Genomic DNA, 25890 nt, shown 5'->3' with positions numbered 1-25890 from the left:
ACAGACAGCGAGAAAACAACTTTACAATTCAGGACTACAAAGGAAATTAATAATCTGAAAACAACACTGAATCATCAAAACTAAAATTGATGCTTCATTTGGCCTGCAGTTTTATTAACATCTGCATGTTTCAAGGTAATAAATGTTAGGCGAGTTCCCTAACCTGTCTGTACATATACATGGCCTGCTCCATGGCAGACGGCCTCGCGGACTCCATTGACTTCTGTTCCTCTTTCGCATGATGTCCTGCTTCACTCAACTTCATCTTCAGGCCCTCGTCCCGCTGACTGGGCGTCTTCCCATCCTCCCCCTTCGGTATGATGACTGATTTGGCTGGCTCCAAGCTCGACTCTTTGGGCTTGGCCTGCGACTGCTTGCCCAGATCAGAGAGACTTGGAGCTTTGGAGAGGGTCGGAGGCACCGATGCCTTCTGCTTCCACTCTTCAGACTTCATGGAGGCCTCCCTGTCCTTCTGAATAGCCTCGGACTTCTTCTCCGCCGCCCTGTGCTGCTCGGCGGCCTGACGTTGCCGCTCCTCGTACTGCTGCCTGTAAGCAGGGTTAGTGTTCATCAGGTGATTATGGTACGCCTGGTCAGGAGAGTAGCCATAGGGGGGCACGTAGGCATACTGGTTGTAGTAGAGCGGCTGCATGTACATGTTGGAGCGTTGTTGGATTACAGACGGCTGTTGTTGCTGTTGCTGCTGCTGCTGCTGCTGCTGCTGTTGTTGGCTAGTGATGATGTCGGACTTGCGATCTTCAGGCTGCTCCGGTTTGCTCTTTTCTTCCCCTGCTTCTGGCTCTTCTTCTTTCTTTACTTTCACAGCACCGTCTGGTAAAGGTACACCACTACTGGAGACCCCTGGGCTGGGATTCGGGTTGGCGTAATTGGGAGAGTAGTACGTCTCGTAGTTGGGATAGTACGGGGATTCCTTGTTTGGAGCTTGGCTTTGGAATAGCGCCTTCTTGGCTCCTTCCCTGGCGGCCTGATCCTCAGATTTGACCTTCATGCCATCTACTTTGCCCTCGCCGTCTTCACCTGCATCCGAAATGTCAGAGTAGGCTGGGCTGTTGGTCTTTACTGAAGAGTTGTCGGCTCCATTCTGCGTGACCACGTGGAGCGGGGTGAGGGGTTGGGCCATACCGCCGCTGTCCATCCGGCTGGCTACACCGATAGATGGACTGGGAGCGTTGTCAGTGAAGCTGTAGATTTTATCAGCTTCAGCCTTGATACTGGCCAGGCGACTCTGGTGGGGATCTGTTGAGCCATTTAGAAGGATGTCACCCTTGCTTCCCGGGTCCGATGACTCAGAATAAGGGCTTTTTCCTTCCTCTGACTTACCCTTTCCAGGGGCTTTAGGACTGTCACCCTCTTTTCCACATTCCTTCTTTTTCTTGTCTTTTTTCTTCTTGTCTTTGGAGCCAGTCAGGGCTGGGTTCATGGAAGGGTCACCCATTACTACAGGTTTAGGCTGGATGGCTTTTAGCTGTGGGCTTTTGGGAATGGATTGCACCACCGTGCTCATGCCCATAGAGGAACTAGAGTTAGGTGGAGGGAAACTTGATGCTTGCAGGCTATAGAGCTGCTGTGGAGGTATGGAAGGTACAATGGGTCTTGCAGACTTGACACCTTTCTGAGACAGCTTGTCACCTTTAGAACCACTACCAGACTTCTTAGCCTTTTCCAAAGCTTTCTTATCGTCGAGGCCGTCATTACTAGCCTCATCTGTGAGACAAGGGCCATCTTCACAGGCATCCAGGTGCACTCCAGAATCATGGTCGGCTTCTAGTTTCTTTTTGCTAGTCTGTTTGGAGGCATACTTGCCTGATGGCGACGGGCTCTGAGCGTCAAATCCCCTGCCTTTTGGAGTCACGGATCGGGCCGGAGACACAGAGCCCTTTTGAGAGATTGAGGCCCCATTGCAGTTGCCTGCTTCTGGATGCAGTGTAGAATCCTCCCCATATTCACTGTCCCCATCCATGTCCAGTTTGATGTCGTCGTCATTATGGGCGCGAGCCTGGTGGTATTTGAGACCATTTATGTGCTTGTATTTCTTGTTACAGTTGGGATGGGGACAGTCGATGAGCACCGGAGAGGGGCAACTGCGGTCTAGGGAAGGGGGCAAGGTCTCGGCTTTGATGGCGGGGATGGGGATGACCGCATGAGGTGTTCCACTGTTGGAGTTGGTTCGCATGCGTTTGCTGCCTTTGGTGTCCTCTGAGCTAGAGTTCGGCTCCATGTCCGAGGCAGGCTTGTTCTTGCGTTTGTTCACAGACGAGGGGCTGGCCTTGATGTCCTCGGCGTTGCTGTTAGGTGGGGTGCGGCGTTCAGAAGAGTTCTGACTGCCCCGTCGGCCCTTGCTGTTGGATGCTGCCCGGGTCTTGCTGCTGTTGCTGCCCTTGTTGTCGGAGGAGTTGCTGTTCTCGTTAACTGGAGTGTTGCTGTTGGGTCTCATCCGTTTTCCCCGGCCCCGCCCATTTCGCATCTCCAGATCGCTGGTGGGCGACTCGCAAAACCTGCCGGAAGAGAAAGGAGCGAAAAAAATATCAATCACAAGCCCGTGGCAGGAGTCATTTGGACAACTAAGCTGGCAAAAAGGAGTGAAATTTACAAAAAAAAAAAGTCACAAACCGGTCTCGTAGAGTGCAAAAGCCCTTCAGGGTCGAGTGAATTCTCTGAACTTGCACACTTATCTACACGCCACACAGGACACTAACAGTGCCGGAGAGACACTCGGATGAGTGATGGCCTCTCCTCTGAATCAGACGCCTCCATTCTGATTCCATAAGTGCCTCTCTGGCGGCAATGGGAGAGACGTGCCGGGCTTTTTTATCCTCTCGTTATCCCTGATCTCGACAGCGATGCTTGTTCTGATGGATAGTGTGCAGCAGAGCACAGTCCTGGAGGAGGAGGCCAGGGTGACTCGGCTGCTGATTAGATATGTGGTGATAACATCCTCTAACAGACAGGCCACGGGACTCCAGGGTGCAGGAGAAGGCGAGGAGCTCAATCAAAAGCAGGTCTCACCCCTGTCACTGCTTCAAATATAAACCAAGCGCTGCTAAATCAGAACTACTGGAACAGACCGTAACGGAGAGGTTGAGTGCATTTAAGATGTAAATTATGGGCTTCAAAGGAAACAACCAGCCTTTGATTCTGTGCCCAATGCTGCATGCAAAAATATGCATATCATATGCGTAGTCCTGCCTGCCATACTGCAAGCACATTAGTTTAATCAGAGAGGTGGATATAGTGTGAAACGCTTCTCATTATCACATCTGATGTATAGTGGGAGCACTGCAAGAGCAACTAATGCATCTCAGTTCGATATTAAAAGAATCACCTTGTCGAACGTGAAGAATCAGAAATGTCCAATTTGAATTCTGTGCTATACTATACACAATGTAGTCTCAGATATTTTCCTTAGTGAAGCTCTCCAACATGTCTCTTTTATAGATTTCTCCTAGCATCCGACCTTGCGCAAGTTCAGTGGCACGCTGCGTCACGTATCTGCGTAACATATCGGTATAAAGACGATTAAAGTGCAACACCAAAGCTTCATCAAAATCTTGACACGCCGCCATAGCTCCCAGCCATAACAACTCGAAATGTGGGTCAGATGTGAAAGCCCATGACACCAGGACCTAATAGCTGCGGGACGAGGCCGTCGTTCTCCTACACGCACGGAAGGACTCTGCTTTTGATGTTGGGGATCGATGAGGAGAAGGAAGAGATGAAGAAGAAGAAAAAAAATCAATTCCACCCTGATGCTGCACTTCAAAAGTACAATGTCAGCATGGGGAAGGTTCTGAGACACCGTCCTCAGATCCATCAGTCATTACGACCGGAGCGGCAGACGGGCGGGACCGAGAGAGAGGAGAAGAACGGAGGAGGCTGCGTTTGTTCGTTCTTTCGTTCGCACTCTTGGCTCGCTAGGACGAGCCAATTTATGACGCCGTCGTGTTTGTTGACGACTGGGACACGGCAAGAACACAAACGTCTGCAGCGTCCAGAGTGGCGCGCACACGCACACGTCTGACCGTAACCGAACGTACGTGTTCATGTTTAATGTGTGACATGACAGCAGGTATTAATGACAACTTGAGTTATTTTCATCATGCCAATTTTCCATTTTTTTTGCACTAATGTATTAAGTCCATTCGACCTTACCGTGGGGGGGCCCAGTCATGCCGGGTGCAGTCCAGAAGAGTGCCCACGTAGGTCTTATTCCTCCAGGTGACATTCACCACCAACATACCTGTGGCATAGACAGAAAGGTTTAAGGGAAGCTGTAGAAAATGAGCTTTGAAATCTTTAATGAGTTTGTACTTCATGCATTTTGACCTTTCTGCTCTAACCAGGAGTCTATAAACCATGAAAACAGCCGGTCTAGTGCGAGTGTTATAACCTCCAACGACATGGACGCTTATTCTGTATTCATGATGTGGACATCATAAACTCGGTATGAGAAGCACATATTCTACCGAGATCCATTTCTTGCTGAACGCTGAAACCCGGCACAGAGCAGCAGTGAAAGCTCCAAGCCATTAATATGCGAGAGAGACAGACAGAAACATCACGCTCGGCACTTGTCCTCCACCTGACATTGCTGCAGCTGTGAAAAGGCGTATTTTTTTGCATTAGACGGGGGGAAACGTCCGAGGCGTGCGACGGAGTCCCTCTGCGGCACGGCCCTGGTCGCCGTCCCAGCGATCTGTGCATAATGTGGCTGACAGCACTGCTGCACACAGCGCCAGGCGGAGAGAAGACGACAGAGGGCAAGACAGGAAAGGAAAGAATGTGCGAATGAGAAAGAGAACAACAGGGGGCCAGAGGGGAGGCGGAGGGGGAAATTCGTGTTCTGCTGAGCATACCTAACACAAGGTGGCAGCAACCATCACTTTTAGAGAAACTAGAAAGACGTTTCTGGAGCTTCCGACATACCGAGACACACACACTTCCAGTCGCAGCGGGGGTGGGGGGGGATTCTTCTTCTTCTTCCTGCAGTCACTTTGCAATTCCTTCATGTTGCTTTGACACACTGATCAATGTAACTGGCAAAGCATGCTAAAAGATAACCAATTTAAAGCACCAAGGTGCTATTCAAAACGGGATGAACTGGCTGCTTTTCAACAGCCTATCGAAGAGAAGCTGGCAAAATAAATCCCCCTGCTCCCAAAAGCCGTGGAGCGAGCCGTCCAGTGTTTGGCTTAGCCTTTCATGCTATGTTTCCTTGACAACCAGAAATGTCTGAAAGTGACTGCGATGAACCTCATTCCGTTTCAGTGACACAAGTGGGGAAAATTGAACAGATCACTTGACTCACATAGCCGAACGGAAGACATTGTTAATTCGCCTGCGAGAGGCAGACACGCAGAGAGAACCCATTACATCTGCAAACAATTAGCATGACATCAGATGTTGTTGAAACGGAAACTGTTAGTCCTGTAATAAGACCGGCGACCACCAACCGGGCAAGGTGCAAGAAAAACTAAGCAGGCTGCCAACCCCATGTCACTCCCGAAAGCGCGCCCCTTCCAGTGGCACACAGCTCGTGAGCTACAACCGCATGAAGGCAGTCGGGGTCCGATTTAAGGCATTTTAGCCAGATTTTAGTCTGATTCAGAGCTCATTAAAACCACTCAAAGCATCTCCAAACAATCCTGTACTGTCCAAAGGAAAATAATGTGGACTTTTACAGGTGCGTGTACAGTCGCTCCACTGGGTCTCACAAGACTTGAGATGACTTGCAGCTGTAGTACTAACTGTGCGAGCGCATGTGTGCCCTGAATAGCCTCCACCAACCGTGACCTCTGTGTGTCAGCCAAGTCCTTAGTTGGAACTGGAGACCAGAGTCATCCGCTTCAAGGCGACATTTGCAATAGAGCACTAGAGTGCTGTATCCTACAGAAGACTAATTCAAATTTCATAGACCAAGAGAGAGCACTGTAGCCCTCTCAGCTATCACGGCAAAAAACACCACCACCTCTCTCACACACACACACACACACACACACACACACACACACGCACACGCACACACACACGCACACACGCACCCCCCTCCATGGAGAGAAGAGTAAACGCTTTACTATCAGGCTGCAGGGCTGCCATCACACTTTCCCTCTGGCTTTGATTTTCACAGCACACTGCTGGAACAGAACGTGCTCCGAGCAGCCGGGGGTGGGGGGGCAGTCTCGGGCCTTAGGTCCCACCACGCTGAAGACATCCAGACTCAAATAACACGAGGACCACAGGAGAGTGACAGAGCGGTCCGTGACGAGGGGCCCTCCCACAACACCCTGTGGCCTCCCCCAGTGCTCTAAACAAATGGCTCAGCAACAGCCTTTCCTGCGGCCAAACATTCATATTTGCGCAATCGGCCACAGTATAACATGAGCTCAAGCGTCCTCGCAAGTTCAGACTCGGACAGATTAGGAGCGCGGGCCCTCGGAGAAGCCACCGAGGCGGTGAGGTGGGGGGGAGGGGCAGCGCACAATGAGACGTAAACTAAACCGCTCTCCCATCTGCTCACGAGGAGCTCGTTTACTCTCCTCTGCAAACCGCCCAATCATTAACCAGGCACGAGCTCCTTCCTTCCCTCTCCAGGGAGCAAGGCCCCAGGCAGTTGGTTCCACTTATCTGAAAACATTCTTTAGATGTTACATATTTCCCTGCTCTTTGGCAACATGGAGACTATTAAAATTTATGCAGTCTGTAACTTTGCAAACCATTATCTAAACGTGGCCGAGGGAGCCATGTAGAACAAACCCAAATGTGTCACTGGAACTGCAGTTTGAAGCGTTACTATAGCCACCACTTACAGCAAGCACGCCAAGCGAATGTAGTGCGGCATTATAATCATTATCTGCCACGTTGATTAATGCAAACAGTGGACATTCCTAAACAAATGATCAAAGACGGTATTACAAAGTTACAAAATGCAACAAGTGTATGAATCACAGATCATTTTAGGTAGACAGCCTATCAGAAACTGCTTAGTAAAGCCCGGGGTGGACAGCACTCTTTGTGCTGGTCTTGGCTGTTTTCGTGCTTGCAGTGCAAACCTTCTGCCTGTTTTGAATACCTCTGTGCGGCCTGACTGCCAAGAGCTGCTCGTAGCTGCAACAGACAAGCCCAAACTTAGACAGAAGACCTAAACGCAGTGCTCACTGCAAAATGAGCACACGTCACCTACACAAGTACAAGGGTTTGAGTTCATTAGCGACCCAGCCCCAGGGGGAAGACGTGGCTGAAAACAAAGCCTTTATATTTCAGAAGTGGGAAAGGAAAGGATCGAAAAGAAGCGTCTTTAATGCAGTCATGAGGTCTCCAAAGAAAAATAAGTCTGGGAACCAACTGTCTTCATGCCCTGTTAAATACTTCCCAGCTGAATCCTGTCTGGTCCCACTTGTCGCTTAAGTGAGATCAGACTAAGTTGCGCTGGCAGTCGCGGGGGGGGGGCTCCTTCCTTTCCCAGTGTATTACACTTGTCATCTCATATTCTCTTTCCACCCTCAGCCCTTCCACCTGTGAGCAACAAAGGGGCCACGTCCGTCATCAAGGAGCATCAAGTTCATCTTTTCCCCTAAACCCCATTAAAGAAAACCCCAATAGCAACAAAGTCTTAACAAATGCCATTGTTTCGGGGCAGGGGGAGTTTACCACCAGCTTGGGTGGTGACCTCCACCTACCCCCACCCCCCTCCGCCTGGGTCACCGGTTTAATTTTCCCAGTGAAGAGCTGCATTAATGTGCAAGCATGGCCCCTGTAATCTCCCCGCTGGGGGTGAAGTCTACAGGATTGGGGCGGCTCCCCCAGGCACTGACCTTGCACCTCTGGTCCATGCACATTTTACGTGCCTTCTGGTCCAGTTCTCCCGTTCACCAGCAGAAGGTCAAACAGGCAGAGTCGATGGGGGTAGCCACCTCTATACACTGGCCGAGACAAAGGCTTGCTCGGATTGCACGTGAGCCCACAATTTCCCGGAGCCTTTCTTTATGAGTTGGGTTTTACAAGCTGCTGCGCTACCAGAACTATGCAAAATGACTTCAAGTGTTCAGATGCCGTCTTGATGAGGAAAGGGATTACGTGGAGTAATAAGGACCCATTTTCTAAATTGCAAACACTATTCGACATAAAGGGAGACTCTACAATTGACTGCGAAATGAGAAGGGCTAAGACTGCTACGTTGGTAAGCAAAGGAACCAAAAACATTTACTCGAGAGAGCAAAAGGAAAACTGCTGGATAGAGAGGCGGATTTTATGGGGGCTTGAGTTTCCAGCATGGTCACACTGGCGGCTGCCTCTTCTGATTATATGGGTCATGCTAGGAAGGCAAGCACCTCCCCCTGGGAACGGGAGGAGCCTGAAGGAGACAGAGGGGAGGTTGAAGGCCCTTCTTTTGTAATAACCACGCTGGTGATTTAGCACAGCTGAGTGACTTGTGCTCAATAGAGGGGCGACAACACCCCCCTCCCCCCGCAATGCTTTCTTCTGGCTCCCAGAGGAAGCGGTATGGCAGGCAGGTGGTGCCTTTAAACCCACGAGTGAAGTTAGAGGCGAGGTCAAGGTGTGATCTGAGCACCCCGACGCAGCGAGAACACCACATCTTTACAATCAAGTGTCGAAGAACCCAGTTGGCGATCTTTGAAAAAAAAATCGAACCTAGTCTGTACAGATTTCAACCTTTAAGAAAGAAATAGAGCATCTTGTGGGCTTAATTGTGGAAATTTATAATAAAAAATAAAATAATAAAAAAAAAAAAAACCTCTGAATGTTTGGGACTTTGGTCCCAAGTACAACTCTGTGGTTTCAGATTACAACCAAAAGAAGGTCTTGTTTTGTTTGCAGCAGTTCGATTCAGTTCAAAAGGTGTAACCAACTTCCCCTGTGATACAAATGTTCCTGGCAACAGTGTGTGTAGAGGATAAGGTGTTCAAACTAGAGTTCATCGAGATGTAACCTTACTAAATGAACATGCACAATTGGCATACTGACATAATGACATTGTTCAAAATCAAAAAAGAGGTGGGTGACAAAAGTACATGAAAACGTACATTCTGATTCTGATTTTCACGTTCGTCTATCCAGGAAATTGAAAGTGTAATTTTGAATCCAAGAGGCATAACCCTTTAAGGCACACGTGTTGTAGACACCTCGCTGGGAGCAACAGTGAGGCCACAGCTGTTGGAACCAGGTCATAACATCTAGCTTATTTCTTTGAAGGGTGAAAAAACACAAGTCATATTTCCCAACATGGAGCCAAACATAACCTTTGTGGCCAACCTTGGCGCACTTGTTTAACAAACGGCAGTTATTTGGACCTTATATTTGAACCACTTCCCAACCACTAACGATGTTCTCAACTCTTTCTACGGATTTTATAGCTTGTGCTGGCTCATCATGTCTTTAGTGAGATTCAGCAGACGATATACAAAAAACATTTACTCTTTAAATGGAAGGAAAAAAACCCTAAATATCAGTGAATCACAATTTTCAATTCCTTACTACAGTTAAGTTTCAATGTGGTCTGATGTTAAAAACTCACTGGTTACGTCACACAAACGAACACGGCCGACAGCAAGAACAAAAGAGGCACACATCAAACCTCAGGAGAGGACGTTCGGATCTAGAAATGGGTTTGCCTAAAGACCGAAGGGCTACAGAGGTGACTGCTCTATGCCCAGCTATGCATGCCATCAGGGCACTGGCATGGCGCATTTGCCAGCAGGCAACCGAGGGCCCCGTTCTGGCCCCGTTCTGGCACCGCCACCGTTGCCTCACCCAGGGAGTGGCGCCCTGGCCTGCCGTGGGCCAGGATTTTCTGGGCCAGCACTTTGGGAGCAATAAACTGCTAGTGGATTTGGAGCTGACATTTTCAACCGTCAGCATGTGAGGCCCTGGGGACCCGCAGAGCCACTGGCCCGGGGCCCCGGGTCACTGCGGCTCTACCGAGGAGGCACTGGTGTGTCTGTGTCCCCTACAAAATGCCACCGTGTCTCTCTCCGAGTGCATACCGCTCTCTTCATCCTGCCATGCTTGCTGAGCCACTTCTCTTTCCTGTCATCCTTCATGCTGCCCGAGCTGGACTGTGATTGGCTGGTCCGCCCCGCCGTGGTGTCTGCCTTCAAGAGCGCAGGAAGCTGTCAGGCGTTCTTGGCTACTGATTGAAGGAGGTCATGGATGGGAGGTCAGAGGTTCCTCCCATCCTCCAACCCTCTCCCTGAACACCACCCCCCCCCCCCACTTCACTGTGACTGCTCAGCATGGAGGCACTTATTGATCCACACCGCTCCCTCTAAACACCACCTTGTGAAAGGTCAGCATTTGGTAGTCAAATTCCGCAGCGAAAGGTTGCTCTACCTTTGGGTGCGAATGCACATGACTTCAATTAAGTAAAAGAACGGACTTGGTTGAATTACAGGGCAAAAATATAGAACAGCAGAAAAACAAAAACAACATTTAACAGGCAAGTCACTGCCAGGTGAGTATCAACTGAAGTTTCATTGAGCGTTTTTGACTTTGACATTTAATTACAACAATGAATTTTAATTTCATGAAATATCTTATGCGTAACTGCATAATTTCAAATAATTACCAATCACAATAACACTCCCTTAATGAGGGCTCTCACAAATAACCAAATCCAGATGTTTCTGCTAAAAGTCTCTAAAACTTAAAACCACTGACATTAACTACACATGCACAAACACATATATCCCATATATATACACACACATATATATACTAGTGGTGGGACTTTAACGTGTTAATTTCGATTAATTAATTACAGGGAAATTAACGAACTAAAAAAATTAACGCATTTTAATGCATTTAATGCATGAGACACTTTTGCACCGTGGAATGTTTCTCAGTCCACAAGTTCCAGGCATACAGATTATATGGACGCACAATAAGATCATGAGGAAATTACTGAAGAGGCTACGCTGGTGGATGGGAAATTTAAATATAAGAAACTTCGGGATGGAAGTACAAACAACAATAGTGTTATTTGCACTTTATGTAGGAAAGAGTTCGATTATCACAGGAGCACTTCCACCCTTCGTTACCACCTCAATGCAAAACATGTTGGGGCTAACGCGCAGGTCAGTAATGATAACTTAGCTGCTAAATGTATTCCTAGTACGAGCAAACTGTCACCAGTCAACACTCGACCACATGTCGGGGTTCAAATTAAGAAACAAAATGTCAAAGTCCACGTCAGACAAATTGACCAATTCACTGGCGAGATGGATTGCTGTGGATTGTAGACCGCTCTCTGTGGTCGAAGGCTTAAGTAAGACGCGGCAAGTTTAAACGCCTCCGCCGTTCGCGGAGGTTCGCACGAGGTGGGCGGAGTCGCGTGCTACGGTCACTCGTGAAAGTATAATCCAGGCTTTACAAGAAGCGCTGCAAATTGCGTCAGCTGATGCAAGTTACGAACTGCCGTCCAGAAAGACAATGTCGAAGAAAATCCAGCAGCTGTATGATGAGGAAAGGGAAGTAAAACAGGTTATTGTGAAGAGCGCCACAAATGTGGCTCTGACTGGGGATCACTGGACCTCTGTTAGCAACAAGAATTATCTTGGTGTGACAGCTCATGTTATAGATGATGAATGGAAGATCCAGTCATTTGCTTTGAGCATGCAGAAGATCACTAGGCACTATGGAGATGCTTGTGGCAGAGGCCGGGGAAATTAAAGAAAAAGTCTACCATCTTAAATGGTATTAAAAAACATCTTCTGATTTACTTCAGTTCTTCTTATTCTTCCAATATCCTGAGCAAAGCTCCCAAAATTAAAAATTTTTGGTCAGAATTTCCAGTGTTCTGAAAACTGTTTGCTCTGTTTTCTGCACTCATCTATTGGTCTTTGTATTAGACTGGTGGAAAAATAAAAAAGATGTTGAAGTTTATGCTTATGTTCATTGATTCATTTATCATTCAAACATAAATTAATATTTCTCATGTTAAATATTGAAATGCGATTAAAATGTGATTAATTTCGATTAATTAATTACAAAGCTTGTAATTAATTCGATACATTTTTTTATTTTATTTTTTTCCCACCCCTAATTATATATATATATATATATATATTAGTGGTGGGACTTTAACGCGTTAATTTCGATTAATTAATTACAGGAAAATTAACGCACTAAAAAAATTAACGCATTTTAACGCATTTAACGGACGAGACACTTTTGCACCATGGAATGTTTCTCAGTGCGCGAGTTCCGGGCATACAGATTATATGGACGCACAATAAGATGAGCATGATGGAGATGACTGAAGAGGCTACGTTGGTGGATGGGAAATTTAAATATAACAAACTTCCAGATGGAAGTACAAACAAAAATAGTGTTATTTGCACTTTATGTAGGAAGGAGTTCGCTTATCACAGGAGCACTTCCACCCTTGTTACCACCTCAACGCAAAACATGTTGCGGCTAAAGCTGGGCGTACACTGTGCGATATTTTAAATCGTGTACTCAGCTCCAGCTCAAACTGTACGACTAAATCGCAGGGAGAGTCGGCTCGTGGAGCTGCTTCAACAGTGCGATACTCTCACGAGGAGCAATTTGAATTTCAAACATGTTTGATGTTCTTGCGACGCTGCGATTTCTGATCGGGAGTTGGTCGTGAGGTGTGAATCGTTCCTCGTTTACCTGTGTAAACTATAGGCTACTATGCACGACACGCGATTGAGCCGAAACGAGTGAAAAATCGGCTGAAAATGAGCCAAAAATCGCACAGTGTACGCCCAGCTTAACGCGCAGGTCAGTAATGGTAACTTAGCTGCTAAATGTATTCCTAGTACGATAGGGTGACCAAACGTCCGTAATTCACATCCTGTGAGGAAACGTCCTGGTTTTTAAATTACCTTCATTGGACCATTAAGACTGGATTAAACTTTCACGAATGGCGCGCGACTCCGCACGCGTTTATACATGACGCGTCACATTATTTGTGTTGTCCGCTCCCTGTGGTCGAAGATAAATGCTTACAAGAAGCGCTGCGAATTGCGTCAACTGATGCAAGTTACGAACTACCGTCCAGGGGTGAGTTTCCCAAAACGTTCTTAGCGCCAGGTACTTCTTAACCTCGTACGTATAACGTGGGAAATTGGGAAACTCACCCCAGAAAGACAATGTCGAAGAAAATCCAGCAGCTGTATGATGAGGAAAGAATTAAAACAGGTTATTGTGAAGAGTGCCACAAATGTGGCTCTGACTGGGGATCACTGGACCTCTGTTAGCAACAAGAATTATCTTGGTGTGACAGCTCATATTATAGATGATGAATCTATAGATGATGAAGATCCAGTCATTTGCTTTGAGCATGCAGAAGACCACTTCTAGGCACTATGGAGATGCCTGTGGCAGAGGCCTGGGAAATTAAAGAAAGTCTACCATCTAAAATGGTATTAAAAACATCTTCTGATTTACTTCAATTCTTCCAATATCCTGAGCAAAACTCCCTAAATTAAACAACATTTTTGGTCAGAATTTCCAATGTTCTGAACTGTTTTCTGCACACTACACATATATTGGTCTTCGTAGTAGACTGGTGGAAAAATAAACAAGATGTTGAAGTTTATGATTATGTTCATTGATTCATTCATCATTCAAACTTAAATGAATATTTCTCATGTTAAATACTGAAATGCGATTAAAATGCGATTAATTTTGATTAATTAATTACAAAGCTTCCGATTAATTCGATTAATTTTTTTGATCGCGTCCCACCCCTAATATATATATATATATGACAACACACACTGTCAACCTCTCTAAATAGGTGCTACTCCATAAAACCCAGTTCATGCCGAAGACAAGTTGCAACTAGGTCTAACCTATGCCTCCTAACAATGTTACAATACTGGGACAGAAACTGATGAAACAGTGGATGGCGTGTCCATAGCACCTTCTTGATGAGTATGTCAGTGAAGTCACTGTAGAACTATTATCTCGATTGATATGGACTACAAACATGACTACCTTTTCCTAGTAAAATTTCATGACCTACAGCTGTTTCATGATTGGCTAATAACACACAACAAATGGTCCTGAAATAAAACAACATTCTAAAAGGTCGAGCCTACGACCGTACATGGTGATTCGCCTGCAGCTCCATCAGCTGACTCGGAGTGACGTGGCGTAGATACACAGCTTTCTCAAATGCTTTGGTCCTCATCCCGACTCCCGGGTCTGAACAGGGCCAAGGAGTCGTCTCAAACTGACAGGTCCTTCTACTCTGAGAAATTACTCTGCCATTTTAAGTGACAATTTAATTTGTGTTTATGGCACTCAAAGACATCCATTCGGCTGTTTCGTAGAACGTGGTATTCGTTATATTTATGACTTGGTGGCTAAGATTGAATAACTGCCTAGACCCAGCCCCATTATACCACCCCCAACGAGAGCCATACCGAAGGGGATCTCGGTGGTCCCGACAGACCAGTCTCCGACGGTTGGCTGCTCCCCGCAGCGAGGCGGATCCGACAGCACCGGCACACTGCCTGGCTACTGCTCATCTCCCCGCCGCCCTCCGGAGACTGCTTTGGATTTTTCTCGGGCTTATTTTCTGCGTTTGTCGAGCGGAGTCTGCTGTGGTATGATGAGACCTCCGGGGCCCGAGCACTACGATCAGCGCATGAGAGGCACTGAAGTGGCAGGAATGAGGCCCTGAATCACCAAGAGGGCTGCGAAAGCGGAGCTACGGAGGAGGAGCGCGGAGGGGGAGGGTGTTGGGGGAGCCGCTCATACATCCTGCCTGTGCCACTGTCAGGTTAGCCCAGAAGGCCTGAAATGTGGCATGCAGCAGTTAATGGCATGCGTGGGGGCCCGTGAATGTGTGGGCTGCCAATGTTTAAAACTGCAGCGATTTTAAATACTGTGCTCTGGTGTGGCCAGTCATAGTGGGATCTGGAAAGGAGAATCTGAGGGAGGACTTCATGGGTAACCGTCTCAACAGCACCACGGTTTACTTAAACTGCAGGCACTTTTTTTTTTTTTTTTTGCTCACCGCACAAACACTGATTGGATGACAGTAGCTAAAGTAGGTAATTGGTCTTTGGCTCTGTGAACTCAGTCTGCCGCTCCATACTCATTCCTAAGCTTAGCCGTGACTGAGAAACATAAGGTCGACCGAAGCTAGACACATCCTTAACCAGAAATTAGACCAGGCTGGGGGGAAGGAAAGGGTCTCGTTTACTGGCTCCGTGACTTTCCAAAACACAGCGCTGGAGGTTGATGGTAAACAATGTTGTTTACACTTCCATTGTTGTTGGCACTGGAAGTGCCTCACAGAGATGAAACAAACCAACACTACTGTGGTCAGATCTGATCTAGGAATGGAAGTACTGCATGAGGGCCTGGTGGAGGTTCTCCACCAGCATAACAGCAACAGAAGAAGGACGAAAAATACAGCTGGTCTATGTGGAAACACCATCTTTAGCCAAGACTGTTATTTCTGTAACAGAAGATGTTGAAAGCCAAATACCTGAAAGGAGCTAATGGAGCTAATTCGGAGTTGGCAGCGACTCCCTTACCTTAGATTAAAATCATCCACTCCTACGGGAGGAAGAGGGCTGTGAAGTAACTTGACACCATTTTTTGAAAGCTCATTTGCCCTCTGCACTGCAGTCCAGCTATGTTACTGAAGCCCAAGGATTTAATATGACTACAGTTCAGCGATATAAGTGGGCCAAGTCTACCAATCATCCTTATTTAAAAGGCCAGTATGAAGTACTTTCATCTCTGCCAGTTCATTAAGTTCTTACCGTCTTCAGTTTCTTGCCATACAATGCCTTCCAGGTTGACGCTGGTGCCAGGCTCACAAGGCCCTAGACATTCTGGCTCTGTGGCGAGAGACACATCTGCCGTGTTAACGGCCACCGAGCGCGTGCGGACCATGATCTGCTCGCAGGGGGAGGAGATGTCCGCGCTGCCGACCGGAGCGAGGAGGTGAAGAGGTGGAGGGGCCGGCGTGGAGACTGGGGAGTCCATCTGCACCAAGAAACAAGGGCAAAGGTCAGGGTTAGGCTTCAAGTGAAGAGAGGAGGGAACCTTCAACTGTTTGATCATCACTGCTAGCACAAACTGTGGCTTACATTGTTAAATATAGTTTTAAACTGCTGAATGACCACAGAAACAGACATTATAAATATAACAAATATAAATAACTTTTTTTGAACTTATAATCAGACCACTGGCAGTTGTGCGCACATCCTTTCACATAGAAAACAAGACACTGGGCAAAGAAGTTTAAACATGCAACAGAAGCAACATTACCATTATTCTGTATTCTGAGGTAATTATGCAACTGATAAGGGTGATGTTTCAAAGTCAAACTCATTGTGCATTACCTTAGATTTATTCAACCCCAACGCTGTCATTAGCCCTCTGTAATTATTAGTCAGGCAGACAGTGTTTACAAGGACAGCATGATTACAACATAAACCATCAAGGCAATAAATAAACAAATGAGGAAATTGAAGCAAAAATGCATCTACAGCTGTTTCCCCATCCCCCACTTTGTTTCCAGTCATTTCATTTCACAAATGTTGTTGTTTATTCTGCATTTGGGATTCAATTGTATTATCTAATTAGTGGCTTTTAATGACTGCTTACATTAGCCTTTGATTGAGAGAACTCTTCCGTCATTAGGATCATCAAAAAGCTAGGAGAAACCCCCGTTCAAAGTCCCTTGTCAGAGTTTCTATGTGACCATTTCTGGAAGAGCCTGTACAAACAGCTGAACTTCTGAAGAGGTGCGACCTGTAGAGCAGTATTTCTGTACGTCAGGTAAGTGTTAGAAGAGTACGAGACCATTCTACTGAGACTGAGGACACGGCTTTGCACAGTTCCTCTCAGAACTTGGGCTTTGGCAGCTTATTTACATGTCTCAATAAGGAATGAAGACCCACGAAGCAACAACGAGCTGCCTGACCTAGACGTGCAGAGATATTCTAGACTTTATCCACAGGCCAATGGGTCTTAATGCCAGCATGAAGAAATTCATATTGCTGATTATCAGACTGACAGCCTGGTTGACATTTACTCCATAAGCAGTGGTTCTCCTGGGATTCAGAAGCGGATTGGCTGCAGTGCACACACAGGGTTGACGAATCGCTGGACTGAGCCTCACCAGCTGTTCCACAAACATCTCAAATGAAAACGCGGGGTGGAATATACACCTCTTACTCGCCTCGTGTGCTGACAATACTGGACAACAGTGCTGTAGTGTAAGCAGAAGCTTCTCATTTTGACTCCCACTGGGTCACAAACCAAAATGCCCCCCCATCATTTGTACCCGGACAGAAGCCTTGGTCACACAGCCCAGGCTGTTACCAGTTTTCCATTCAACGGTATTCCAGTGGAATGCATTTTCACAGTGTGCACAGTTTCAGAGCCGCACCGACAGCATCTGCAATATAGCTCAGGGAAATCTGTACCTTGTTATGGAGAACACTGACATCCATAAATAAATAAACCACACAAACTATTTTTAAAATGTTTTGCAGTTATTCAACTCCAGTGCAATTTGCTATTAAAATGGTGAGTCCCGCGAACTGAGTGCAGAGATCCACTCTGAATCAGAACAGACTGCATGACGAGAACATCAAATACTTATTGAACAGATGGATGAAGAGGGTGCAAATGAGACGTGTGAATGAGGGAACGAAATACGCATGACATCCTTCTCTCTCCAAAACTGCTGTTTAAAGGGACTAAAAAAACCCTCCGGTTCAGCTACAAAATGCAACAAAAATTATTTCTAATAGGACCATTTCTGTTTCTATAACCATTATCTGTCAGGTGTAGAACAGAGAGAACCTGATTTCTTGCGGTTGGCCAGCAGTACATGCTAAACACGGTACATCCTCTCACAAGCCACACTTCTGGATTACATCACTCAACACAGCCAAGACCCACCCAACACTGACATGGACGGGTCGTCACACTCAAAACAACCAACCACAGACTGTTGTCTTTGCATGACATTAAAGGGCACAGCTGTCAAAACGGTGCTAAAACAAAAACAGCACATCAGCATGGACAGGCGGATTTATTATTTTATTATTAGCTGCTTCCAACAAGATTCTTGAATACCTTTTAAAGCCTTCTTGCTACAGATTACTAGCAAAAATTCAGCTTGACGAAAACCAGCACGTAAAAGCCGATGACACCGTGCCCAGCGAGATTTCAGGAGTTGCTTAGCACCCAATAAATCAGATGGTGAGAGCACACAGCGTCTGAGGCTCAGACCACTCATTAAGTACCTTCCATTACGGCTAAGGTCCCGCTAAACACTAACGAATCATTCCTTAGGACCAACAATGACGACTCTTAGCGTGATTCTAATGACATGAAGCATACTGGTCACTGTTAAGACAGCAAAACAACAGACACTGTAGCAATTTGGCGCTCGACTGCTCATCACGCCCACTGAGCCGTCTCTGTGCGAGGAGGGGAAGGGCTGGTATTAATGAGGCATGCCTCAAAAGGAGCTCCAGCTTTTTTGGGGGGTGTGTGGGGGGGGTGAGAGGCTGCTTCTTCACCAGAAGCAACAAGGTCCCAGCTGCACAGAGATGAGAGAAGAGGTCTGTAATTGAGCAGGCAGCTGGTGTTCTCAACAGAAGGAGGGTTTTTGCGAGCACCTCACGGAGGCTCTCCCTGTCAGGGACGTTACTGGGCCCGTGGCGTCGCAATGGATTCCTGCACTTGCGCGAGGACATGCAGCCTCACCGAGAAATCTAAATACTGACATTTGAAAAAGAGCTGTTCAAAAATACGATTTTTAAACCCGTTAATTGAATCAGTTGAATCCGACAACCATCACAATTGTGATCAATCAAAGCCTTCCACTTTTTCTTCTTCATAAGTTGTAGTGAGTAACCATAAGTAGTGAGTAATCAATTAATAATTCATTAATTGTTCATTTGTAAAATAATCAGCATTAGGCCTAATATTTATTTTTTATTAAACCTCGCTTATTTGATTATCTGTGAACACTTGGGTGAGTTTTATATAATAGCACATGCACTTATATAATAGCACTCGGCAAATCTATTTTATGCAAATAGATACAATGCAAACAATGTTATGCAACAGTTGCATGCAACAGTTATCCTTAACAACAACAAAAAAACCCATTACATGTCAACCACCCTGCTCTCTAAATATTGGCATTGACCATGACCCACATCGGTCAACTACTACTATCCACAACAGTGTGGGCCCTCTAAAGCCCCTCAGGGCTCCTCGATAAGGGTTTCACTGGGGCAGAATGTTAATCTTGCTGAAGGCTGACACACTGAAGTTATTCTCAAGCGGTTTTTACGAGCAGTGTGTGGGCGGTCTAGGCAGCAAGTGCTAAGCCACGCCTCCCTTTCCTATGTTCATTTGAGCTGGTCCAGCATGCTGTTGGTGGAGTTCAATCCACTGGCCACACCTCTCACAGGCACCGAGATGCTCAGTAACCTACCAAGCCCTTTGTTTCTCTCATTTTAGCAACGAAAAAAAAAAAACACGAACTAATATAATATCTCAATGGGCTTAAGCTAACTGACAGAAAGTGAAAGGATAATTAACTAAATTCATTATTTACAAAGGAACAAAAGCAATAGTGTCAAATAGTGGAGACAAGCTGATCCACAGGTGTAAGCAGGAACTATAGAACAACAGCGTTGGCATTATGTTTTTAATGCTCAACATTTAAAAAGTCTTCTTTAATTCACAGACACAGCTTTGAATGTCAGAACCTGTAGACTAGACCAAGCACCACACGTATTAAATGGTTTGTTTATATTTGCAATGACATTTCTCCCAGACTTACAGCTGATGATTTAACGGTGATATTTAACAGGAAGAAAAAAAAAAAAAAAGACAAAAAACCCAATTACAGGACATCAGTCAGCATTCTAGAGAGATCAGGCCAGCAGCGCTACAGTCAAACACCTGCTCCTTGGTGCACTTCTTTCAAATATTGTTTGCACAGGTACCACTGCAAGCTGTTTCAATACTGGAGGCCAATGGAAAGGTCCTGTAAAATACTTGGCTACAGGGACGGCTTGTGAAATAAATGCATAAAAACGTAGTGGGGTTGCTGAGCACATTTGGCAGTTATGCGATAAGCTACATTAAACTGCCAGTAAAAACAAAGTGGACCTGCGAACTGTAACAACACAGACCTCCTACAATCATGCGTGGTGCCGGCAGACCAGAAAAGCTAATCTGGTCCAAACCCGAAACCTAGCGCTTACAGCCGTAAAGAACGAGCAGCGAACGCTAACCATACGCGAGTGTATTGTGGAAGAGACGCTGCAGAAGGACAAACTGAGTTCCTACAGATGCCAAGCCAAAGGTGGTGTGGGAGTGGAAGCAGCTGGAGAACGGGCTCTGGAAACCGGACCTGAACCAGTCCCCAACTGCGGTGGAAGCAACAGCAGTGTTTTCCTGGCTCGCCATCTCCTCCGTGGCTTTAAACACGCCATTAGCGGTTCAGGGCTAGTTTTTCTTCAAGTAGACCGGGTCCTGCCAGGTTTTTGCACACTGGACTTCCACTTCCTCCACACCCTGGATTCTCTAAGCCCTGCTTTGTGGTTAACACGCAATTGAGAAATTCAAACAATTGACAAACTGAGCCAAAAGGTGGCCAGTAATTTGGATGATGACAGGCTTCCCAAGTAGCATGCAGTCCAGCTAGAGATCTTCACAGAGAGACAATCATTCAAGCAAGAAAATACTGAATTATTAAAACTTCTGAGAGAATGAATGATGGCTTTTAAATCATTTCTTATTTTATTCCACAATGCTGGGACTTGCATAAGTTTTTTTTTCTGTCGAGATCTTGGAACAGGGAAACATTCAGTGGGTTAACAAAAGGATTAAAACATACAATCCAACAATCAAATCTGACATTTTGTGGTTTCAGAATGCTGATGCTTTGTGGAGTAACTCTTTATTGGTCTTTTCAATATAATTACTCACAGAAATCACAGAGATATGCTGTCCAGAGGCGAGTTTGACAGCCCTCCCCACAAGCTATTTAAAGAACGTTCAAACAAGCAGCTGTGTGCTGTTGTCCTAAGAAACTCGAGGCCTTTCAACTTCTTCTAATGTCCCTGATGGCCAAAGGGCATGGAACGAAGCCGTACAATAGAATGAAATGAAAAAGCGTGAACAATACCTCACAGCCATACCTGTATAGCTGCTTTGTGACGGTGCCTTTATAAAACACAATTAATTTAAACATAAACATGTGTGACCACTTAAGAATCTTGTCTATGATCCACTGGTTGTGTATCACTATGAGAAGTGAAAAAAACAGGTACTTGACTAAATGTCTTCACACAAAGGCATACTGCACTCTATAAATACTAAATACTTCTCTGGGTCAGCAACATTAGGCCTAGTGTTACGCGAGTGTCTACTGATAGGGGTACTAAAAAGTATGCTGACCACTAGTGTCTAGCCAGCCCTATTAAGGGCAACATTTGAAGAGAGGCTTGTGAAATAACTGGTCATACCCTGGCCACCACTGAGGGGTTTGCGGTCTTCTCTTAAGCACTATGTGCACTCGGACTGTCAGTTTAAAGTTTTTTTTCCACCAACGATTCGGCCCCTCCTCCTCAAGCCTGGAAAACATCAGCCATTCATTCCCAACTCTGCAGGGTATGGACAACTGGTGCCCCACTGTACCGACTTTCACTAGGAAAACTCATCTCTCAAACTCCTTAAAAACAGGGATAGGGAGAGGGAGCTCCCGAAGTCCTGGAGCTGAGAACAAGGTACAATATGAAAAGAATCCTCCCCTGCGGTATGACAAAATTGGGCTTTAGCTGAACAGTGGGTGTTACAACTCCGGTTCCATTGAGAACATTCCTGCTGGTGGCCACACCCTCTTTCCGCAGCTGAAAAAATATATATAATTGAAGTTCGGGACTATTTGAGACGGTCACAAATGGACCCGGCTCACCTTCCAAGAGCCGTGTGCTGAAGCACAATAGGTCTATTAAAGGTCATGTGACACTGGCGTGGAGCCCAAGTCAGGCCCTGGTCAGGGACAAGAGTTCAGGTCAGGTCACATGTTGCTCCAAACCACTGCAGAGCCTCAGCAGTGGAGAACTGACATCTGCTCAACAAGAGCCCAAATGGTAACCAGACGAGAAATCTGGGTTCCACTATTATGGAATAGAAGAAATAAAAAGCCAAAAATAAAAGCAGATGAAGAGGCCAAACGCATGAAATATGGTGGTGAAATAATGACGTGACTGAGGGAGGAGGGGCGGGGTTGGAGTTTTAATAGATCATATCAGTCACTTATAGTCACAGAAAATCAGGCTGATTCGAACTGAAGCTGTGAGGAAAAAATGCATTTCAACTTCCAGTCTTTACACATGTCACAAAAATACACATGTACACCTACCAGTAGATGGATAGATTAGTAAATGTGAGCAAATTCTGATATTGTTTAGGTATGTTAAGATACCAGTATAATGGGCCTTATGAAGCATTGCTTACTATCTTAAAATTGATAAGTGATATCTTTTTAGACAAAAGTATGATACAGAAATGGTGCGTATGAAAGAGCCAAGAGGACTCGATCAATCAAGTTTGACCATTCAACTTGACCCCGAAGGTTTTGGCACAGTTTAACTAATGTCATACTATGTTTAGAAAGGCTATACTCTCAACAGCCGTTCAGGTTAACACTGATAATGGAAGCTACATAAACAATAGGCTGCTAAGGGTTTTAGAGCAGAGAAAAACTCAGGCCAAAGGGGGGAAAAATGTGTCTGGAATAATTTAAACATCCTCCTGTCAGACTCACATCCTGAACAAAAGAATGTCATAGCGTCTGTCTGCAAGGATGAAGTGGTCTAAAATGTTGCTTTTCTTTTCTTCCGACCTTTCAGCCATTGGAAAAAAAACCAAGAACCCCACCTTTGGTTATTAATAAAAACACTCGTCAAAGCAGTCAGCTTCGTTGCTCAGACTCTATTTTCCCCAGAAAAATACACAAGGTGTTAAAACCCAAGAACAAAGACCTGCCCATGGCAAAACGTTCATAATCGCAGTAAACAGACCTCCTTACTTTGGTGTGTGGGACGAAATATGGCGAAGTTAGTCTCACTTATATACCCCCAATGAAGCTTAGATGTAAAACTCCAAGGTTATATGTAAAACTGAAATGAAAGACGGTATAGTAGAAGTGAAATTTTAAATGGCCAACTAGTTGGCAGTTAAAGTGTGCTTTGTTATTTTTGAGTGTTGTTAGTCTGTATTGAGTTCTCGCTGGCAACAGACCAAAATACAGCAATACCTCAGAGCCATAAAACAAAACAGGCAACAAACTGCCCTGACCTATAATTAGAGAGCAAGACTCCCTGAAAATCTGATTCATGGAAACCAAAGGAGCTCTCTGTAATTTGAGTTTGCTTAGCCTCTGGAAGCCGCACTGCTGACCACATTTGAGGTGCTAAATTGGTAGGTGTGGAGATGCCAAACCTTGAGCCTGTCTGTTGGGGGTAGCGGATCAAGTGGTGGGCTGTTCATGCTAGACTACTGAACCGTTTGCTGGAAGATCTCTCGCTTTTATGCTCACACACAGAAAAGTCACATCATCGTTATGTCTCCTACATGTAGATTCCTTTGAAGGAAGGAAAGAAGGAAGGAATGGAAGAAAGAAAAACAAGAATTGGCTACTTAATTTAACAAGCAATATTAATTCCAAGTAACTCGAGATCAAGAATCAACTACGTCAAGTACCTCATCAAGAGTCCGTTAACACGGTCTGCATGCTTACTGAGAGGAAGTGTGCAATCTATTCAAGATGCTCTACGAAGGGGGTGGGGGCGTTTTCCACTAGCATGGACTCCCAAGACGCACTCAGCACAAGTGTGTCTCTCTCTCTCCCACTGAGAGAAGGTCCACCTCGCCTCCTTCCTCTTGACGAAGCTTAGCGGTTGGCTGGGCTCAGCCTCAGACCACCATCCAATGGACTTGTGCCTGCTGCCCAGGGAGAAGTTCACTTTGGGATTATGAAGGCTCCATTCGTTTTGACGGTCTACAGTACCAAATCCAAGTTTGTTTTTTGCAGTCCACATGAAATTTTTATCATGCTTGTCAGCCAGCTAGTTAGCAAAAGGTAATTTGCACACAAATCCCAACTTGTTACAGGTTTGTAGCTAACTAGACAGCTTAAACAATGCAAACAAGTAACTAGGCAGCTTAAACAATGCAAACAAGTAAAACAAGATACATGATTAGGCATAGTCTGCGTGTGAAGTATTTATTGTTAACAAGCTTCATCTTAACGCAAAGACATCATAAAGCTCATCTTACAAAAACTATGATTAATGGTAAGGTGAACCTGATAGGTGACCCTTTGTAGTCAGTTCAATAGCACGCCTTAGTGTCTTAATGTGTGCTGGGATAATCAAAAGGCTCGTGAAACTACGAGCAGATTATTATTTTTTTGGATTACACTTTCAAAACTCATGAACCCTAAAATATTACACAAATGCAACGACCTGTTATTTGTTATTCTCGTGCAGGTCGAATTAGGCGGCTGGTGAACTCATGACGAAACAAGATAAGGCAGAACACGTTTCCACACTTCACTGCTATTTAAAGCCACTTGTAAAAACTCAAATGATTGGCATTTTCATGTACACTGTCTGTGTATGGTAAGTACCCGTCTTCAGTAACCAAACAAACTCTGAAAGGAGCTTTACCTCTTCCATCGCTTAACTTGCACCGTGCAGTGCACTGATTATTATTATTAACGCAATATTTATTTATTTATAAAAATAAAATTTAAACGTATTAAATATTACATATTTATTGCAATTATCAGGAGCCATCAAGCAAGACAACAAGCAACCAAGGGCCTCTGACTCGCACAAGGACACCCATCGACCACGTCTTTACCAACAGCCCTCAGCTAAGAGCACAGGAAGAAAAAGGCTTAGCCAAAAGAGAACCGCAACATTTAAAGTGTCGCCAAGGAAACAAGCACGGGCCTGCTGCGGTCGCCGCCGTCCTCCTGCTAACCTACATTCAAAAGAGTCATCTTTCTCGCAACCACCCTCATTAAATGTGCAGAGGATGTTGGTGTTTTTCTACTATTCCACTACCAGCGAGGAGCGCGTCTCCCTTCCGTACTGCACACACTCCAGAGGAACAAAGCCACATTGAGATGCAGCTGAGAACCAGTCATTTAAGAAGCAATCTGATAGCGGATCCGAGAGGTGTCTCACCTTTCACACTCAGAAAGGACTGCTTTCAAGATCACAAACACGACATCTCGAAAAAAGGCGAATTTTCCACCCGGCTTCTCCTGAGCACTGGATTCCCGCTGATTCCTTGTTAGGGTCTTGCCAAGATGAAGGTTGCAACGAACCCTTGTATGAGGCTCACCCACAGGCAGCTTTCAGGCATTACTGAGCATGTGTGCTAGCTCTCGGCGCGAGCGTGGGAAGCCAAGAGCAGGCAAACAGGTGAGCACAAAGCAGCAGGCAGGAAGAGCCTGTCTGGGCCACTTCAGTGCCACGGTGTACCACGGAAGCCCTGTTAGCCACAGCAACTGAGATGCAGAGAGAAGCATGTGACAACTGTCAGAGGGGCTGATTTAGCACAAGAGCGGCTCTCTAAACAGACGTTTCAGTTCAATGTATTAAGGGGAGAGATATAAATACCAGTACAAAATACATCTAATAACATCTATATTCTTTGCTGGAGCGACATTTTGATGATTTTGTTCATGAAAATGAACAAATAAAAACAAGAGCATTTGGATCAAACCATGAGCAATAAACTACTCTTAAAGGCGCATTCTGTTATCATTGATTAGTTCTTCCTTCCTGAGTAAAAAATAAA

At 45.6% G+C, this 25890-nt stretch overlaps 1 protein-coding gene and 1 long non-coding RNA gene across 4 annotated transcripts in view; one reads left to right on the top strand and one right to left on the bottom strand.

The window, feature by feature from the left end:
* The window catches only part of znf609a (zinc finger protein 609a), an 86911-nt gene that overhangs the window by 6245 nt on the left and 54776 nt on the right, over positions 1 to 25890 (bottom strand). For all 3 annotated transcript variants that reach the window (XM_077007093.1, XM_077007094.1, XM_077007095.1), the window contains 3 exons: positions 15786 to 16011; positions 4171 to 4258; positions 164 to 2516 (listed from right to left, as the gene is read on the bottom strand). In XM_077007093.1, the coding sequence (XP_076863208.1) occupies positions 164 to 2516; positions 4171 to 4258; positions 15786 to 16011 (2667 nt within the window). The remainder of the gene's footprint in view (positions 1 to 163; positions 2517 to 4170; positions 4259 to 15785; positions 16012 to 25890) is intronic.
* On the top strand, positions 23468 to 25843 carry LOC143515120 (uncharacterized). Its single transcript, XR_013131041.1, has 3 exons — positions 23468 to 24157; positions 24567 to 24698; positions 24869 to 25843. It is a non-coding gene; the product is annotated as an uncharacterized LOC143515120 (long non-coding RNA).

The sequence above is a fragment of the Brachyhypopomus gauderio genome, chromosome 5 (genome assembly GCF_052324685.1).
Source record: "Brachyhypopomus gauderio isolate BG-103 chromosome 5, BGAUD_0.2, whole genome shotgun sequence".
NCBI lineage: Eukaryota > Metazoa > Chordata > Actinopteri > Gymnotiformes > Hypopomidae > Brachyhypopomus > Brachyhypopomus gauderio.
The sequence above is the reverse complement of the archived record's forward strand: the minus strand, read 5'-3'. Positions and strand labels throughout refer to the sequence as shown.